Raw genomic sequence first — 21,253 nt, forward strand, 5'->3', positions numbered from 1 at the left:
GAGTGGTGCGAACCTGCAGGGCACTTCCCCTGTGCTGTGGTGTATAACTGGAGTTGGTGGGCAGGGCCGCAGTCAGACCTGATGTCTGCCCCCAGCCCACCACTGGGGCCACAGTCAGACTGGTGTGTGCCTTCTCTTCCCGTCTCCTAGGGGTGGGATTCACTGTGGGGTGGCATGGCCCGTCTGGGCTACTTGCACACTGCCAGGCTTGTGGTGCTGGGGATCTGGCGTATTAGCTGGGGTGGGTAGGCAAGGTGCACGGGGGCAGGAGGGGCAGGCTTAGCTCGCTTCTCCCTAGGTGATCCACTTCAGGAGCGGCCCTGTGGCAGCGGGAGGGAGTCAGACCCGCTGCCGGAGGGGTGGCTCCACAGAAGCCCAGCGTTGGGTGTTTGCAGGGAGCAAGCAAGTTCCCTGGCAGGAACTGGTTCCCTTTGGGATTTTGGCTTGGGGATGGGCGAGTGAGATGGCGCTGGTGAGCGCCTTTGTTCCCTGCCAAACTGAGTTCTGTTGTCCTGGGGCTCAGCAACTCTCCCTCCCTTTTTCCTTCAGCCTTCCCGCTTTCCGAGCAGAGCTGTTAACTTATGACCTCCTAGATGCTAAGTCCCGCTTGCTGTTGGAACACACTCTGTCCGGCCCCTCCGCTTTTGCAAGCCAGACTCGGGGGCTCTGCTTGGCCGGCAGGCTGCCCCTCCGCCCTGGCTCCCTCCCGCCAGTCCGTGGAGTGCGCACCGCCTCGCCACCCTTCCTACCCTCTTCCGTGGGCCTCTCGTCTGCACTTGGCTCCGGAGACTCCTTTCTGCTAATCCTCTGGTGGTTTTCTGGGTTATTTAGGCAGGTGTAGGTGGAATCTAAGTGATCAGCAGGACGCGCGGTGAGCCCAGCATCCTCCTATGCCGCCATCTTCAGACGATCCCCCCCAACCCTGCTCATTTCTAAGATAGAATACTGAAACATTGATGGCTAAAAATAGTTTGTATGCTTTTGTTTCTTATTTTTTATTATGATAGAGAGGCTATATCTTTGGGTCTGTTAATGTGTCTACTTCTGCCATTTGGTTATGTGAGGGATGTAAATGGCTGTGAAAGTTGTCTTATGTGTGTTCATGAGTTCGGCTAGTCTGCACTTTAGCTTGTGTGTAACAGTTCACAATTATAAACCTACCCCTCCCCACATTTTGTGTGTGTGTGTGTGTGTGTGTGTGTGTGTGTGTGTGTGTGATAGAAAAAAATGGAAAGTACTTGGCCTAAACATTTTTATTAGTATCACTTAACTATTTTTATGAACAATGGTTTCACGGAAATCCAGCTGTGTACAGACGAGTTTTTCTAGGAACTACAGGTGAAACCTGGTAGGAAGAGTTTGTTAGTCTCGACTTCCTAGTCTCAGGATATCAAATGATGGAGGCCTTTAAAAGTCCAACCTGAGATTCCCTATGAAAACTTCCAGTAAAGCAAACTTAAGGCCTATCTGGTTGCTATACCTATGTAAATAATCAGACCAAATCTGGTGAAATTAGCCTTGTTTTGTGATCAAAAGTTACCTTATTTTGAGATTTATCAAAATGTAGGCAACTAAGGTAAAAAAATTTGTCCTCCAGTAGAAAATGATGCATTCCCTATAGTCTATAGTTTATAGACTAAGCATTGTTTACAGCCCTCCACATAATCTGATTCTGATTCTATGGGAGCTATTTTACAACTGTGAGCTGTAGGTAGTTGAACGACAATGCAGAATAATTCTACATGTCTGTGGACACAAATTCTGTCTAGTGGAGGTTCAGCTGATTTCCCTTCTGCACTGTGGAAGAGGCCAGTTTTGCCATTCATTTCAATATGTCTGATCTATAATACATCTTTTTTTTATTCTCCTTTGAACTGGTTGTAACACCTCACCAATTTCCTCATTAATGAGTTAAATAAAATCTTTAACATGTGTTCATTTTAATATCTGGTTGGGAGTCCTGATTTTACCTTTTGAAAATTATCCTTCAATATTACCTACTTATTTGAAGATAGGCACACTATCTGCAAATAGACATGTTCCATAATTGGGCTGTAACATGTACAGGGAAGTCTTATAATGCAGATGTAGAGTTTATTTCTCTTATCTTTTTCAATTCTTTTCACAGAACATTGAAAAAATTATAGCATAGCATACAACTTTATGATAGAGTATAAAGAACTGTTAGCTGGCTGTGTTTATAGGTTTTTATTGCCTATTTACATTTTTAAACCTAAAAAGTGTGCACCTTATATCTATTATTCCACTCTATCCAGAACTTTGCAAAAGTGGTTGATGAGGCCATAATGACTGACTGAAAGACTAATCACATGACTTTTTCTATCAATGAAGTCTACAATCAAACATTTATATCTTCCAAACCCCATTGCCCTCTTGCAACCTTTAATTCTTTCTCTTCTTATACAGTAGTATCATGAACAGGTGGGAAGGTAGAGGCCAAATTATTTCTGAGTCTTTCTTTTAAAAAATTTTTTTTAAAGACTTATTTACATTTGAGAGAGAGAGAGCGCGTGCAAGAGAGAGAGAGAGAGAGCAGGGGGGAAAGGCAAAAAGAGAGGGAGACACAGAATCCGAAACAGGCTCCTGGCTTTTGAGCTGTTAGCACAAAGCCCAATGCAGGGCTTGAACTCACAAACTGTGAGATCATGACCTAAGCCAAAGTCAAATGCTTAACCAACTGAGACACCCAGGTGTCTCATTTCTGAGTCTTTCTTTTTTTCTTTCTTTTTTTTTTTAACGTTTATTTATTTTTGAGACAGAGAGAGACAGAGCATGAACGGGGGAGGGCCAGAGAGAGGGAGACACAGAATCTGAAACAGGCTCCAGGCTCTGAGCTGTCAGCACAGAGCCCGATGCGGGGCTCGAACTCACGGAGTGGGAGATTATGACCTGAGCCGAAGTCGGCCGCTTAACCGGCTAAGCCACCCAGGCGCCCCTCTGAGTCTTTCTTAATCAAAGCCAGGGAAAATTTTCACATCCATGAAAGAGAACATAAAAAGGGTTAAGGGTTTTAACTTTCTCTCCTCAGCCATCTTCTGCTCCAGTACTTTAGTTTGAAGTTAACATATATAGCTCCCATTCTATTCTTCTTCACCTCTAGCTCTGCTAAGCATACTTTATGAAATTTTCCTTGACAACCTCCGACTTGGATCTATTCTTTAAAAACCTATAGCAATTACTGCCAGAAAATCCATTTGGCAAATGGATAATTTGGGTCTACTGGTTATTTATATCTAATTAGGGTCTACTGGTTATTTAGAACTTTTATATTATATTTATATTTCACATGTATAGTTTTTATTTCCCCAAATTAATGGCAAGGTCTATGAGGGCAGAAACTGTTTTTATTTATTTATTGTTGCATACCCCAGAGTGTTCCTTCCTTAATGATAAATTGTGACTTTTTAAAATTTGATTTAGTATTAAAATTGATGTATCTTTTGTTTTTCTACAGGAAAGAGCAAAGGTAAAGAAAAGATCTAATAGAAGCAGTTTTGATTGGCACTTACTCTATAGTAATTGGATATTCATTATCTATATGTCTTAATGTTTTGTGCATATTTGTTAGTGTTTTCTCTCTTAGGCTATATAAGATAGACCAAATAGATTTTGAATAAATAGATGGGTCATGCAACATTACATGCAAATAGGTGTTTGATAAATATTAATACTAAGGATGAGAATCACCATAGTGATTCCATTAGATTATGAAACCCTTAAATTAAGAAAAAGAATTCTGTCTAACCTGTTTTTATATCTCTGACCCTAGGACTAAGCACAGAGTCTGTGCCAGTTATCCACATTGTCTCTCAACTCCAAGTCTACCATCCTTTGCCTTGCTCTGTGACACTGGAATTGGACCCCTTTTACCATTTTTTCTTTGGCAACTGGCTTTGTTAGTAGAGGGCACTGGAGAGACACTGAACTTCTGGACCACTTGCACCTTCTGGCAAATGTATTCTGCACCAGCAGGCTAGTGCTCCTGTGGCAGCCACACTCTGTCCAAAGAAATCTGAAGCTGCCTTGGTTGAAGGAGAAGGAGCTTCCGTGAGTTCTTAGTCTCTTCCTGTTCACTCTCTTGCAGCCTAGGGGTAGTGGTTTCTCTCTACACGTGCTACTTCTGGAACTCTTACAGTTTTCTTTTACAGCTTTTAGTGGTTAACTTAGTTAATTACCTTTCATTAAATTAAAAAAAATTAATGTTTATTTATTTTGGGAGGTGAGGGGCAGAGAGAGAGAGAAATGGAGGATCTGAAGCAGGCTCTGTGCTGACAGCAAGATCACAACCTGAGCCGAAGTCAGATGCTCAACCAACTGAGCACCCAGGAACCCCTCACTAAATTTTTTAATATCAAATTACTTGATATGGTTTCCATCTTCTAACTAAACCCTGATTTATAGTGCCTGACACTAAGTACTTAATAAATGTTTGTTGGCTGATGAAGGCAGAATGATAATGTTACTTAGATGAGAATTTATGCTTTTGAGAGTTTTGAGGTGTTCTACATTTCGGAAAATAGTTTGTGAACTTTTGAGACATTTCTGTTTGAAATCCAATCCCTTTCTGTTTAAAAACTAACAAAATTTTACAGCTGTAATATATGTTTTGCATTAATTATACTATATTTCTTCTATGAAATTACCATATTATAGAATTTACCCCCAAAACAATATGGATGGTAACTTTTTGTTCTAGAGGAATTCACATTTTTCCCCAAGAATTTCACCGTTGAAAATAAGAGGTGGGGTAGTGGTGGTAGAGAGAGTAAGGCTACTCTTAATAGTACTCCACTTATTCCTAATTTAGTATCTATAAAAAGTTGTTGACCCTTACCATTTTCCAGTCTTGGGCTTGGCTATCTCCAGGAGTATAAACATCAACTTTGCATACTCCATTTTGACTTTGTAGCCAGTCAACCCTATCCGACATCTGGAAGTAGAAAAAAAATGAGAAAGGGTCATCAAAGGGACAGGCTACATGAACATAAAGAGAAATAGGCAAATGGCTGAGGTGTGGAAAACAGGAGCAATGCTTTCAATAGAGAGACCTATCCCAAAAGCTACTTCAACCCACCGAACTCTGGATCTCTTCATCCTCAGCTGTCATCTGCAGGAAGATTTCTTAAATATATGCGTCTCTAGTACGGAAGCTGGTGCTTGGTATATGTAGATGTGCTTAATACAGATTTGTTCATAAATGAACCTATGTAGCCATGTGTTCTGCTCTATGTGTTCTTGCTTGATAACCTTTCCACATCCTGGATTTTCAGTAGACACTCAAAACTCAATGTGATCAAAATAGAATTAATTTGTGTCTTTCTGCCTGTTGTTGTCCCACCAACTTTTTTTTTTTGCCCACCAGCTTATTTTTAAAGTAATATATGCTTAATTTTCATTAATTTCTAGAGCACTAGCTTAACTTACATTAACAATAAGTCTAGTAGATCCTCCTTAAGACCAATCCCTCCTCCAAGTAGCCAAGGATCCTAGGGGAATTCTTAGTCTCCATGGTTCAGCCAATATTCTTGAGGCCAAGAGAAAAGAGATACCACATGCACCATCCAATGGGCCTTTGCGTGGATGCCCTTGCTGATACTGACTGTACTATAGCTCTCCCAATACTTTGCTCTACTCCCTAATCTCAATAATGGCACTGCCATCTAGCTAGTCTTCCAAACCAGAAAGCTGATAATCATTTTAGTTGTTTTCTCCCACCACAAGCCTCCATCTAGCTGCTACCACTGTCTTCTTTCATTTGTTGCCATTTGTCATGAAAGAATTGCTTATACTTGCTTTTGGCTCACCTCAAAATTTAGTGTAATAGCCCTTATTCTTATATTCCTTGCCGTAGTCTTGTCCACTTTCCATACCATTGCATCTTATTTGATAGTCTTCAAAAATATGGCCAATTATCATAATATTTGTCCACTGCTAATCTACAAGTATGAGAAGCTTCTCTTTGACCTCTTTTTCCATGCCAGATTTCCATTACCAGGCTTCCATACTGAAGTTCCTGCTTTCACTACAAACTTTGCTTACATCTATACTTCTCAATAAGGTACAATAAGCCAATATTTCCTCTCTAATGTGCCTAAAAATTTTTATTAAGCAGATATACAGATTCATATTTGATTTGCACAAAACAAAGCAAGTATTTAAAATTGTTATAAGTTGTTTTAAACTGTTACAGTAAAGTCCAAAAGCTCATCCTAATTTTTTTTACAGTGAAACTACATTTTATAAAAATTTGCTTGAAATAAGCATTATTAGGGGTTGAATAGCTGGTTAATTGGAAATATTTGTTTTAAAGGACTTTGGGCAGTGGTGGGGGTTGACATCCTCCCTCAAAATTAAACCAACACAAATAAAATACAGATTACACACATGACTTAAGCTTACTTATAAATGGATTTATTATTCTTGTCATAGAGAATATTATGGGTAATTATTAAAAAGAAAATAGGGGTCCCTGGGTGGCTCAGTTGGTTAAGCATCCAACTTCTGCTCAGGTTATGATCTCGTGGTTGAGGAGTTCGAGCTCTGCATCGGGCTCTCTGCTGATAGCTCAGAGCCTGGAGCCTGCTTCAGATCCTCTGTCCCCCCTCCCCCCGCTCCTCCCCAGCTCATTCTCTCTCTCTCTCTCTCTCTCTCTCTCTCTCTCTCATATAAATAATAAATAAATAATAAAACAGAAGACCTTTTAAGAGCTACTTGTCTTTTGTTCCCACAAGGATTTGTACGTATTTTCATACCCCAATCACTAATTCAGATTCCTGAGTTAGGGACACAGTTTCTCTTACTCTTCCTGACACTGTAATACAATAGATTCCTTGGGTAAGCAATGGGTTCTCCACCCTGATTAGACCTTAGAATCACCCAGAGAGCTGTTTAAAGATACTGACTCAGATACTACCTTCCAGAGAATCTTATTTCCTTTTTTAAGAAACATTTTTAAAATGTTTATTTATTTTTGAGAGAGAGAGAACACAAGCAGGGGAGGGGCAGAGAGAGAGGAGGATCCAAAGCGGGCCCTGCACTGACATCAGAGAACCTGATGAGGGGCTTGAACCCACAAACCGTGAGATAATGACCTGAGCCAAAGTCGGATGCTCAACTGACTGAGCCACCCAGGCAACCCCCAAAAATCTTATTTCAATGGTTTTGGGGTGGGGAAACTTAGACATTGAATTTTGTAAAAGCTCACTGGATGATTCTAATATACATCTGCATAAGAATGAGAATCCCTGGGCCTGGGTTTATCTGGAGAGATTCTCTCTGAGAAAGACTGGCCAGCTCCAGAAAGATAAATATTTATTCTTTTCGTTAAAAATTTCTACAATTTCCTAAAGTTCTTTGGTATCTCATTTTAATAGTTTTCTTTTAACCCTAACAAGGGAGTTTTTAAAGTCTATGAAGTTAAGCCTAGTATGGTCTCTCAGCAGCTATTATATGCTAATATCCTTATGCTTGAGTCATTACCACGAATAAAGGAATGGATATTACTATTACTTGGACAAATAACGAGAAGACTTAGAAACAGGTTGCTCTGGACTGTTGACAGAACAAGTGAGAGTCAATAGCTTACCTCTCAATCTCCAGTTGATATTTCATCCTAATGAATTGCTTCTAATAGAAAATGACAAACTCAACAGGATCTCCTAACTTATTTAAGCTATATATCACAATTAAAAAGTAAGAGTGAAAATTAAGTGCAAAAGCAAGGAAATTATGTGATCACTTACTCTTACTGATGACAGGTTCTGAGATACGAGGAAAGCTCTTGATTAATTTGTTGTCTTCACTATCCCTAAATTTACCCACCCCTCCTGCCATGAAATATAAGGGATCTGCAATGGAAAGACACAGATAAAAATGACTAATTTTACATATGAACCCAATTGCCCTTATTACCAAATAATGATTTTGACTTACACATTATTTTTCACATGTAGCACACAAGTCATGAGCACAAAATGACATTCAAATTTCAAGTCCAGATCTTATTCTGGGTGCAGTCTGATGGTTCCCAGATGACAAAAAAAGGTTCTATCTTTTGGCCAACAGTTCCTGAAATGACTATTATTATTCTCCACTTCCAAATCAGTGATTTATAGCCTTAAATAACAATGACAAAACTAAAAGTTTTTAGGTTAATCTCAAACTTGCTTGATTAGTAAGTCAAAAAATAAATAGCTAGAATGAAGAATAAGTGCCCTGAATTAATTCATGGATCTCAAAACACTCTGTAAATATTCTTTTGAGGACTTAAGAGAAATATACATCTTCATGTTGTAAAGGGGATTTATAGTTAGTTAGATATAACTTCCAGATCAATGATCTTCCTTACACTACCTCTTATAAGACATTTAAATTAGGACATCAGGGCACTGTACTTTAAGACATTAGGGCATTGTACTCTCATACTGGAATATCCACCCAACCTCCTAGTGATGTCTCTCTAAATACCACCCTTGCTTGATAGTTCAGAACAAAGCTTACCCCATCTATGAAATATTTCCTAAATACCTAATTCAATGTGATTGGTCCTCCATCAAGGTTTACGTCATATTTTGCTTCAACCTTTACATCCCATCTAGTTTTTTAATTGCTCACATATAGTTCATCTCCTTTATTAGATGGCTTTCTAAGGGCAGATGCATTTTCTTACTCATCTTGGTATCCCTCATAACTAGTGTATTAAAGTTGGTGCTTAATAATTGTCTGCTGAAAGAATGAATATGTGAATAGTGCCCATTTCTAATTCCAGATAGTGTCAACTGTTCTTTCTTTAATAGGAGAATCTGAGAATAACTCTCTCTCCCTCTCTCTCTTCATATATATATTTACACATATATATGTATATATATATTTACACATATATATGTATATATATATTTACACATATATATGTATATATATTTACACATATATATGTATGTATATATATATATATATATATATATATATATATATAGTGGTTTATTAACAGACTCTCCTATCCCAATAATACAAATAAATCAGCACTTCAAAAGTGCTCTTGAACTTCTTTCACAAACAGAAAGAACATATTTTAGTCACATGTATCCAGCAAACACTTCCACCTAGATGTACTAGCATTTTTTATTGTGTTTTCTATGTCTTCTTGCGTGTTTATCTGCATCCATGGACCTTTAGACTATATATATAGTACTAAATATATTACTATATACATAGTATACATATATACATGTATATGCATACATATATACATAGTATACATATATGCATAGTATACATATACAATAAGTACATTATATTACTATATACACAGTACTATATATATGTATAGTGTATATATATGTATAGTATTACTATATATATAGTACTATGTATATAATAATATATATGGTACTTAAATATCTTTTGATGGTAATATTCAGACTTCTAAATCTGTATATATTTTTCATAATAAGATGGAAAAGAGGGAAGGAAACTCTAGAATTTAATGGAGCCAATGAATGGTGTCATAAATTTCTTATGCTTAAAGTTGGTGAACAATACCCTGGAGTTAGGGTAGGATGTAAAAGACAAAACGAATGCTTTGTATTATCTATTAAATTTGATGAGGAAAGATAGATAACTGTATACAATGTATAGACAAATGGACCCTAGAAACCATTCTAACAACCTCATTTTACAGATTAGGAAACTGAGGCTCAGAAAGGGAGTGTTAAAAACAATGGACATACTACTTTAAATAATACAGGTTAGCATCCTGCAAGCTGTGAAATTTTTCTATGGCCAATAGAGGGATCCTGCAGCCAATAGAAGGGATTTTTCTTAAAAGTGCCAATGTGATTGCTACCTCAATACTAATTGAGAAGGAGTGCAAATCATGAATACCAGCCAGAGAGGGCATAACACAGGGGTTTGGTTATGGTTGCTGTACTCCAGACCATAACTCTATCTCAAGACTGTTTTCTTCTGTATCCATCATAAGCAAGAGGCTCCTGTTTACTCATGGTTCTTAAAGTCACAGAAAAGCCCAAACTACAGACAACATATATGAAGCAGGGCTGATACATATCATATTAGGTTTTAAAGTTCATTCAACCAAGTTTCGTAACTAGTTTTAAAAAGGAATATATTCAATTATATATATTCTGTTTTTCTGTCTTGCTGCCTTCCTCTAAGTGCCTGGTGCACTGTACACACTCAATAAATTTGGTTATTGTTGACATCAGTTACAATTGATTTTGTTTAAGGATAAGAAGTGTGTGTGTGTGTGTGTGTGTGTGTGTGTGTGTGTGTGTCTTTTTCCCTTGGTGATACCATTCAGTGTTAAGCTTCTCTGTGAATCTCCTCCACTTTCATTTTCCCTTAGTTTCTTCCTCTATTGCACCATAAAGTACAGACACTTCCTCCACATGGCTACATATTGTCTAGCTAAGGCTTCAGAAATAATAGAGAGAACGAAAGTAGAGGAGATTCGGGACTCAGAGCTACACCAGTCTGATTTTGCTATTAGAGCACTGGGGTTAAAAAAAAAAAAACAAAAAACTTTTGGAATAGCTACACAATGAAAATAAGTCAGCAGGTAGTCAAGCTTCCAGTCTCATTGTCAAATTGGGAAGCAGGGAGTAAGAGCCCCTCATGATCCCAAAAAGATGGCCAAGGAGATCTGGTCAAATCTGCAACAAAATAAAAATTTCAGCAGTAAAGATGGTAGCTTTAGCTGTAATGCTACTGAGTGAGAGGCTTATTTATTCCCAGAAAACTGATGCAAAAATTAAAACTGTGCAAAGAAGGAGGCTGGGTTGAATACTAAAAGTTAACCATCGCTTGTCACTGAATTCTCCTTTTTAACCACAGAGGCTCAGAAAATGGGCTGTTTTATCAGTCCAGTGGAATTTCTTACCTCTGTAGCACTGGAATAGTGAACCACAGAAGACTCCAGTGAAGATGCTGGGATGTTCTTGCTCAGCTCAAGATCTTGTTTCCTCCCCCAGCCTTCCATGTACCTCCCCCTTGTTGGGACTGAAGAGTGACATCAGAATCACAACTGGTGATATCATTGTCTCTATAGCAACAGTAGTGAAGCTACCAGAAACTGAGTTGTCAAAGGACAAGGGGGATAGGTGAAGATACACTTCAAGGCTCTGATGCTTAGTTTGGAAGGACTGGGCTGGCTTGCTTCCAATTATTTTTCTCCTTTAAGTATCTAATTTAGGAAGGTAATACAGGACGGGGAATTTTACCAATGGGTTGCACTTAAAACAACAGTGTTATGTACAAACAAATTCAGATGGGTACAGAGAAGAAATAAAAACTGAGCATCTGCTAATTTTTTTTATACAAAGCCCATGGAATCATTTCATTTTGTGGACTCAGCCTTGACTCTGTTATAAGCATCTTACCTTTTGTAATAATAATAATACATTTGCAGATATTTTGCCCAAACTGACCATTTCAGGGTTATAATTTTGTTTTTGATGGTCAGATACAATAGCACTAATCCTTTCTCTACAATGCCTTGACCTGAGAATGAGCTGGGATAAATCAGACCAAGAGGCATTTGATTGGCAATTTCTTTCCTTGAGGAGGACTTTATTTTTAGTACATCCCCTTTAGAAATGTTATCCTAGGTACTCTCAATTAATGACTCCATATAAGACTGATATGTAGTTTCTATGAAACAAGAAGAATCTTGATCAAGGTCACAAGATAAAGTTTACAACTGTTAACAAATTCAAAAGTGACTGACTTGTTTGTTACAGGCTTTCTTCAACAAGGTTATATATCTGTTGATGATTTTTTTATCCTGCCTCAGTTTTTTCATCTTTAAAATAAAGAAATTGGGCTTACTCATGTCTTACATCCCTTCAAGTTCTAACAGTCTAGGATTTTGATACTTCAGTGGTATTTAAATAGAACTTCATTTACATGCATACAGTATTCTGCAGTTGAGAAAGCACCATTATGTCATCTGATCCTCACAATAACCTTTTGAGGTAATAGGGCAGGTATTACTTCCCCTGTTTGACAGGTGTAGAAACTTGCCCAGGTCACAACTATTAACTGGTAAAGCTAGAACTGGGATCTAACATTCCGAGTTTTAAGTCAGTGCTTTTTGAACAGTATGCCACCTTGAAACTAGTATTGAGAACATCAATCAGTGTTTGACTTGGAAATGTAAAATACCATACTTGGCATGTTACACAGGTGTTAGGAGGATGGTGATGATAATGGAGTCTGTCAACTTTTCAGAACCAGTTTTTTATAATCATATTGACCCCAGAATCAAATATCAGAAAATTTTAAGCGCTGGGTGAAAACTGGACGAGGCCAAGAGATTTAAGACTGTGTAGCATTTTTAAACTTCTCTGATTTTCTTCAAAAGTTTCTTTCCTCTTGCAATTCAATTTGGTAGATTGAATTTCACAACCAATTTTACAAGCCTAATAACCTCTGCTCATTATGGGACTTTTGTCCATCCAAGCAACTCGCACTGCTTTCTTCCTAAACACACACACACACACACACACACACACACACACACACACACCAAAAAACAAACAAAACCCCAAAACACTGAAAGAATTACCAATCTAGAAAGATCCCCCAACTAGTTTGTTTTCTGATAAGCCCAAGGCAGATGTTTCACAGCAGTTTGCTGTCTCCTACTCCGAGATCTTGAACGACCAAAATAGACTAGTTAAAAAAGCCAAGTACTTAATCTTTCTGGAATCTCCTTGGAGTCTAGATACCTCTTTCTAAAACAGTGCAGATTCTCAAATTGGTCCACAGTTAAAAAAAAAATTAAGAACCACTGTTCTAGAGTCATCTTGAGTTTCCTTCTAGAAAAATGTGCAGTGGCATACGTACCCACTAGATTTTACTTAATATTTCAGGAGGTTCACAGACTTCCTTAAGTCCACTCATGAATCATACACCAGGATAAGGATACCTGGATTCACATGTCAGTTGGTGGTAAGTGCTTTCATATATAAAATAGCAACGAAGAGACTGATGGAGTGATGACCACCTTGGGTGTCAGAGAAGTTTTCTTCGAGCAGAAACTTGAGCTGGAGTTTCATCTAAGTGAGCCTGCCAGGCAAAGGGTACAACAAGAGCTAAGTCTCCGGGGAGAGAATGTGCACGAGTTCGACGTGCACATCCTCATTTCTATTTTAATTCCTCCCTTTCTCTTCGTCCCTGCTTCACTCCTTTCTTTTCTGACTTCTCCTCTAGACCCTGGTTCTCTCCTTCGAGAACTTCCCGAGCGCAGGGGCCGCGCCTCTACTTTCCCCTAGTCTCACCAGAACTTCTCTATCTGACATTTTCAGGAAATAATGAACTGAACTGAGTCAGGAAAGCTTGGCTCAGGCAGCTCGGGTTGTGCCATTTTGTGTGCCCTCGAGCCAGTCACTGGGAGACTCTGAACTTCACATTCCTTGGTAATGAGATTATCTTTACGGTCGGCTCCAGATCTGAGATTCTGACCCCCAAATTCTTCACTTTCTATTTCCCCTTTTTGCCCTCTTTTCCATGTACCCTCCCTTGTACCTTGCTCTTCTCCCCAGTTCCCTCCAGTTTACACCCTATCCTAATCTCTGACCCGCCCCTTCTTTTCCCGTTGGCGCCTGCGCAGCAAGGCGTGGAAGATTACTTTTGGCCCAGCTCAGTAGCCGTAGCCAGAGCGCCGGTTGCGGGGGATTGTGGGAGAAGATGGCGGCCGCCGTCCACCCTAGGGTTGTCCGAGCCCTGCCAATGTCACGTAAGTGTCACCGGGAGCAGGGGCTCCCTATCGGGATTCCGAGATGGGGATCCGAAGTGTTGGGAGTGGTGCCGTGCTGCAGCGTTCATGCCGACTCCCAAGGCACCTCGGTTTTTCTAGGTCCGGAACTGCCTGTAGTTTCTGCTTTCCTTTTCCCCTCCCCGGCTCACATATTAAATTGTACACTTGGAAAGGGGTCTGTGCTGAGCGAACATGAGCAACGGGAAGGGAAAAGGAGAACGTGGCGTGGGGGGGGGGGGGGTTGTAAAGGATCGAAAGAATGAGTTCTGGTAGAGTTGGAACGGTTTGAGGTTATGAGACAAGTGTGTGTGGCCGGCAGCGGGCCTTTTGGGCCCCCGTGGGGGGAAGAATCAGAAAAAGATGGGGGGAAAAAGATAGTGAGAGAATGTTCTTAATGGATTGACTGTATAATCTTGTGCAAACCCTTAATCTCTCTCAAGTTGAGATTCTTCCTGTTACAGTGGCGGTAATACCACAACGTCAGGGAGTTTCTGAAACGGTTAAAGTAACATTTATAAAAGCATTTTCTAAGTCCGAGGCATTTCTGCGGATGTAGAGTGTGTTAGGTCGAGGCACTGAGGTCTGGGGGAGCGAGGGATGCTGGAGAGAGAACCAACAGTCAGGAGTTTAATGGAAAGAAAAGGGAAGAAGAGTAAAGGATATCTAGTGTTTGTCTAAGCGTTGTTTATTTTTCCTTCTATTCTGATTGGATCTGCTGTCACGGTCCTCAGTTTGAGAATACAGTATTTATTTGCTCTTACAGACACAAAAGGAGGCAAGAAAAGCAAGGAAATTGGAAATAAGTTACGGTTCATTATCATTCTTCTGCCTCCATCCTTTCACAAATTTGACCCAATCAGCTTCCAAAAGTTGTATTTTTTCGTAGTGTATTCTAGTCATTACCAAACATTGTTCTCAAAATTAGCTGCATGTTAGAATAATTTTTAATGCTTTTAGAAAAAATAGAAATGGGGACTCATTGCAGAGGTATTAAATCCGAATTTTTGAGATCGGCTCCTTGCACCTTAAATTTTAAAAAGCTACACAAGTAGTTCTGATGTTTAGGCTGAGAAGCAAGTCAGAAGTATTTGGAGGACTTTTTTAGTTTTACATCTTGGGTAAGGCTTCTGCATACTACTGGGAAGGTGATTGGTTCACATCATTTATAGTGATGGTTTTGTAGTCATGACTTCTTTGCAAGACATTTGTTGGTTCTTGTCAAAGTACTACATTGGTGTGACATAATGTAGATCATGAATGATAATAACTGCTATTGGTTGAGTATCTGCTGTCTGCTATCCACAATCCTAAACATTTCCATAAACATTTTCACTGTAACGTACCCCTTTTAAATTGAAGCCATTGCTTGTGCTCTTAACCAGCATGCTTTATTGTCTCTGGTAAAATAAGCTTTTGCATAAACTCTGGAGAGGCAAGTCTAGTGTGTAACATAATCAAAACACTATAGAACAGAACTGTGTAATACATTATATATGGTGAAATGTGGAGAGACTATTAAGTACCATAGGAAATCAGAAAAGGGAAATATTGTATCATTTGAAGTAATTAGATTGGAAGACCAGTAGAGAATTGCAAAGCTTCCACTGATTTTTTAGGGTTGTTACAATCTGGAAAGTCAGAGAAGCTGGGTATTTTCCTGGCACGGGCATAGGCAAGGACAAGGTGGAATCACAAGAATTCACAAGAATGGAATCACAAAGTACTTAGAAGGGAGTGAAATGACTACCTATAGATCTGGAGTAGTAGAAAAGAAAGTTGAATACATTAGATGGGATTAAATAATGGAGGCCTTTGGAAGTCCAGCAGTTTAGACCAGTGGTCTCCAAAGTGGGTTTTGTAAGAGGAATCAGTGGCATACAAAAAAGTGGTTTCACAGGATGCCTGGGTGGCTCCAGTTGACTAAACATCTGACTTCTGATTTTGGCCCAGGTTATGATCACATGTTTTGTGGGATTGAACCCTGTGTCGGGCTCTATGCTGATGGTGCAGAGCTTGCTTGGGATTCTCTCTCCATCTCTCTCTGCCCCTCCCTGGCTCCCAGGCATGCTCTCTCTCTCAAAATAAATAAACATCAAAAAAAAAATATATGGTATCAGAACTTAAGAAACATATTTAGTAATAATAACAACAATAGCTAACATTTCTGTAGTTCAAACTATATACCAGCTACTATTCTAAGTGCTTTAGTATGTTTTATAATGTACACAACATATTGGTACTACATAGAATGTATATGTAATTTATAAATAAATAAACAAACCAATGCAGTGTGCAAGCAAATGTGTTTGGAAAGATTGGTTTAATATTACAGTAATTTAAATATTACAGTAAGAAACCAATATAGGTTTTTGAGCAAAGGAATATAATGAATAAAGGATATTACTCTCCTAATGGTGTTCATAATATGTGGAAGAAAATAGGCTGGAGCCAAACAACTTATATTTACTTATTGAGCACCTATTAGTGCAAAACACTGTGACAGGTACTTACTCATATATTAATTTTCATGTCAACCCTCTAAAATGTAAGCTCCCTGAGGCCAGGCACTTTGTCTTTTTTACTGTGCTAGTTACAGTTTAGAATAGTGCTTGGTTCATAATTTTTGGGGAAAAAAACCCAAATAATTAGATGAGGTTACTGTAATATCACCTCAGGGATTTTGAAGTAATAACAAATGAAAGCATCTGTTACTCATAGAGAGCTTAACATGTGCTAGATAATGTTCTAAATACTTTATATACATTACTCTAATCCTCATAACAACCATTTGAGGCATTATTAATTCCTTGGCTGCAGTCATTTTTCACAATTTATCAACCGTCCTTTGTCCAGTGTCCTCATTTCCTTCCTTACTCATCATTTTAAAAATTCCCTTTTGTAAATTCTCAACTTCCCAGTGCATCTGCCTGTGGCATTAAAAAAAACAAAACAAAACAAAACAAAAAACAAAAAAAAACCAAGCTTACCACATATTTCTTGCTTACCCCTGAGCAGTAGAGAACTGAACTAGGGAAAACTCCAAACTGACTTATTTTAAATTCATGAATACAAACATCAAGTAGATTTTCAGTACTACATTTTTTCAAAGAAATTTGCTTTCCCTTTCTCTGTAATGATTATTTACCATTGCCAATCTCCTAAAACTTCTAACATGTGCTTCTCTCTCATTCTCAACTTAACCTAGAAATCAGCAGTGTCAGGGGCATGGGGTGGCTCATTCTGTTGAGCATCTGACTCTCCATCTTGGCTCAGGTCATGACCCCAGGGTCGAGGGATTGAGCCTCATGTTGGGGCTCACACTCAGCATGGAGCCTGCTTGGGATTCTCTCTCTTTCCTTCTGGACCTTTCCCCTATTCTCTATCTCTCAAATAAAAAAAAATAAAAAGGAATTAGATGAGAACAATCTTTTTCTCCACCATAAAAATCTAATAGCTGAGCTGCAGTAATTTGCAACTTTCCTTCCTGTTAAAGTGGATGAGCTCCTTTTGTTTTGATCTGAGGCTAGTTCCTTTGCTTTGCAATCCATCCCATCCTCAATTACCTGTGCATTTCCTCCCATGAATCATTAATGTTTCCCCTCTACCGGCTCATTTCCATCAGTGTGTAAATATGTTATAATAGCTCATATTTAAAAAAAAAAATCCTTCCTTGTCCTCATGTTTCTCTAGTCCTTTTTTCCCCATGTCTCCTCAGAAGAATCCTCGATACTCTTTTTCCCACTCCCTTGCCTTTCATTCTCTCTTGCCCTCTCCAGTAGACTGTCATCCCCACTGCAATAAAATTGCTCTTATTAAGGCCATTCAGAACCAACATCTTCTAGATCTGTGGTCCTCTGTCCCCATCCTACTTCACTTTTCAACATTTGACAGTTAACTCTTACCTCTATCAATCACTCTCTTCGTTTGGCTCCTACCATTTCCTTCCCCCCCCCCGCCCCTTCCCTTACTGGACTGCTTTTCATTCTCCTTTGCTGGCTTTTCAGGCAAATCACTTAACCTCTCCGAGCCTGAGTTTCCTCATCTGTAATCTGACAGTAAAAATTGTATTAAATAAGACAATACCTACTAAGCACATAGAACAATGCCTGGCATCGGGTAACAGCTTTGTAAGTTTTGCTGTTACTATGACAGTTATTGTTGTGTGTCGGATCTGCAGTGTTTGTTTTAACCTTTCAGACGCGTGGTTTCAGACGCTTTTCAGTAAGCTAGGTTTGTTTTAACCTTTTTAGTGTGGTTTCAGATGCTATTCAGTAAGCTAGGCTTTTTGTGTAATTTCATGCTTTTGCATAGGGAAAAACCATGGTTTCTGGGCAGAGTGCCACTGAGGGTCTGGTGCAGAAAATAGACACAGACTTACTTATTTACTTTCCTTCCTCCCTTTCCTTCCTTCCTTCCTTCCTTCCTTCCTTCCTTCCTTCCTTCTTTTTTTCCTTCCTTCCATCCTTCTTTCCTTCTTCCCTTTCCTTCCTTCCTTCCTTCCTTCCTTCCTTCCTTCTTTTTTTCCTTCCTTCCATCCTTCTTTCCTTCCTTCCTTCCTTCCTTCCTTCCTTCCTTCCTTCCCAATACAGAGCCCAACTTGGGGCTTGAATTGACTTTTTTTTCCTCCAAACACAGATTTTCTAAAGCAATTTCTGTTTGTTTCTTTTAGCTTTCCCCAAGTTTACAAAGCACTAGTGCTCTTGGTAAGCAGTTTGTTGATTGGAGGTGACGTTTATCAGCACTTTAGACCTTTCAGTTGTTTTTTTACTTACTCCCTTAACATTAGGTAACTTGCTCTAAAACTGCCCTAATGAGTTTCAAGGCACTTGAAAATTGACATGTATCCAAAGGAGTTTTACACTTCTGCCAAATGAGGAATAGTTAACAGAACCTAGGATGTGTAACCTGGAGAAGACTTAGTAGAGATATCGTTGCTACACTTAGGTGTAGAAGAGGGATTAGATTTGTCCTTTGTCATTCCAGAGGAACATAGGGATCAACGCTACTGGGAAGCAGCCACTGATCTCCCATGTGGTGGAACTTGCTCACTATTGGATGGAATGAGTACGGTCTGCCATGGGAAGTGGTGTTTCCCAGCCTGGCAGACGTTCGGGCTAAGGCCACGTAGTCTCCTTGCACATATAGACTGGGTGGAGAAGATGTAAAGCACTGATGCAGGAACTTTGAGGATCAAGAACTTGAGTGTATGAAAAAGAAATAGTGAGAGGTTTGACAAATCACTATTAACCTTTCCAAAGTTCAGAAATCTTTTCTCAAACACTCCTTTTGTCATTACTTTTGATGATTTTCAATAGTTTTATATTAAGTCTGAACTGTACGCTTTTTTAAAAAAATGTTCTACACGAACAGTCCTCTACCTCCAGCATATATCATCAACTTTATTTTTCATTCATCATCAGTTTCAGAGTCTGTTCCAGGTAAATCTTCTGTTACCTGCACTGGGCTTATTCATTTCCATCTCTACATTGTTATATGTGTTACATGTTCCACATGGAAATCTGTTGTTACTCCTCTTTAAAACCTTTCTCAAAATAGTTTATTGCTCAGTAGGAAAAACCGACAAATAACCCAATTAAAACATGGGCAAAGAAAATATACGGAAGGCCAACAGGTACATGAAAAGGTACTCAACATTACTAGTCATCAGGGAAATGCAAATTAAAACCACAGTAAGCTATGACCTCACACCTGTTATAATCACCATCATCAAAAAGACAGGAGATGACACGTGTTAGCGAGGATGTGGAGAAATGTGAGCCCTTGTGCACTGCTGTTGGGATTGTAAAGCAGTGCAGCCACTATGGAAAGCAGCATGGAGATTCCTCAAAAAATTAAAAATAACAACTGTACAATCCAGCAATTCCACTTCTGCTAATATATATTCAAGGGGAGTGAAAACACTAAGTCAAGATATCTGCATTCTCATGTTTATTGCAGCATTATTTACAGTAGCCGAGACGTGAGAACAACCTAAGTGTCCATTAGGGGATGAACAGATAAATAGATTGTAGTGTGTATATGTATATATATATATACATACACACACACACACACACACATATATATATATATATACACATACATACATACACACACACACACACACACGCACACACAGGAATATTATTCAGCCATAAAAAATGAGGAAATCCTACCATCTGCTCCAACATGGATCGACCCTAAAGGCATTATCCTAAAGTGAAATAAGTCAGACAGAGAAAGACATATACTGTGTGATCTCACTTATATGTGGAATTAAAAAAAAAAAAACCCAAACTCGTAGAAAAAGAGCTCAGACTTGCGGTGGCCAGAGGTGAAGGGTTGCGGGAGTGAGGATTGGAGGAAGGTGGTCAGAGGGTACAAGCCTACCATTATAACATAAAAAAGTACTTGGGATGTAATGTACAACATGGTGACTTTAGCTAATGCTGCTGTAAGATACATAGAAAATTTAAGGAAGTTCATGCTAAGAGTTCTCAATGCAAGGAGAAAATTGTTTTTTTCTTCTTTCATTTTTATTGGATCTCTATGAGTTGGTGGATGCCAGCTGAACCTAGTGTAATCATTTCATTATATATATATATATAAATCAAACCATCATGCCATATGCCTTGAACTTACACAGGGCTGTATGTCAGTTCATTCTCAGTAAAACTGGAAAAAAATAAAGGCCCCCCAAACCTACTTTATCCAGGAATACTTCCTCATAATTATCTGATTTATTGCTCCCTTCCTTGCATTCTCTCAGTGCCTTTCACTGTGGAGGTTTCTACTCTCTTAATTTTTAACTGTTTAATTTTTTTAATGTGACTTAAATATTGTATCACAATATATTTTATATTGTATCCCATAGGGCAGGGAGTTTATAGTTGACCTTTGAACAATGCAGTAGTTAGGGGCACTGACCCCCTCCCTCCCCATGCAGTAAAAAATTCATGTATAACTTTTGACTCCCCCCGAACTTAATCACCAATAGCCTACTGTTTACCAGAAGCCTCACTGGTAACGTAAAGAACTGATTACCATATTTTGTATGTTTTATGTATATGTATTATATGTCGTGTTTTTACAATAAAGTAAGCAAGAGAAAAGAAAATGCTATTAAAGAAAATCATAAGGAAGGGAAAATACATTTATAGTACTGTGCTATATTTATCAAAAAAAATCCTCATATAAGTGGACCCATGCAGTTAAAACCCATGTTGTTCAAGGATCAACTGTACTTTCTAATTTTTATATATTTCCTTATGACGTATGGATTTTTTGTTGCAGCTGTTTGTGTTTATTATTGCTGTAGGCACTTACATTATAACTTTTGGTTTAAAAGTTCATTTTAAACTTAAGTATTTGGAAGTACTGATAGCAAAATAATGTTACAAGTTTCTAGGAAAAGAGGTTATTCATACTCACTTTTATATTAACGTTTGCCACTTT

At 38.7% G+C, this 21,253-nt stretch overlaps 2 protein-coding genes across 7 annotated transcripts in view; one reads left to right on the top strand and one right to left on the bottom strand.

Moving 5' to 3' along the window:
• AKAP3 (A-kinase anchoring protein 3) overlaps nucleotides 1–13,639 on the bottom strand; it is a 48,646-nt gene extending 35,007 nt beyond the window's left edge. For 2 of the 6 annotated variants that reach the window (XM_047866091.1, XM_047866085.1), the window contains exons 1-5: nucleotides 13,567–13,639; nucleotides 12,886–13,107; nucleotides 10,919–11,037; nucleotides 7,764–7,868; nucleotides 4,856–4,951 (exon numbers count right to left, since the gene is read on the bottom strand). In XM_047866091.1, coding sequence (XP_047722047.1) covers nucleotides 4,856–4,951 — 96 coding nt within the window. In that variant the 5' untranslated portion in view covers nucleotides 7,764–7,868; nucleotides 10,919–11,037; nucleotides 12,886–13,107; nucleotides 13,567–13,639. The other 4 variants (XM_047866088.1, XM_047866090.1, XM_047866089.1 and 1 more) reach the window with 4 other exon arrangements.
• Nucleotides 13,640–13,660: 21 nt separating this feature from the next.
• The window catches only part of NDUFA9 (NADH:ubiquinone oxidoreductase subunit A9), a 37,414-nt gene continuing 29,821 nt past the window's right edge, over nucleotides 13,661–21,253 (top strand). The window contains exon 1 of the mRNA XM_047866099.1: nucleotides 13,661–13,777. Coding sequence (XP_047722055.1) covers nucleotides 13,729–13,777 — 49 coding nt within the window. The 5' untranslated portion in view covers nucleotides 13,661–13,728. The remainder of the gene's footprint in view (nucleotides 13,778–21,253) is intronic.

The sequence above is a fragment of the Prionailurus viverrinus genome, chromosome B4, assembly GCF_022837055.1.
Source record: "Prionailurus viverrinus isolate Anna chromosome B4, UM_Priviv_1.0, whole genome shotgun sequence".
Classification (NCBI taxonomy): Eukaryota; Metazoa; Chordata; class Mammalia; order Carnivora; family Felidae; genus Prionailurus; species Prionailurus viverrinus.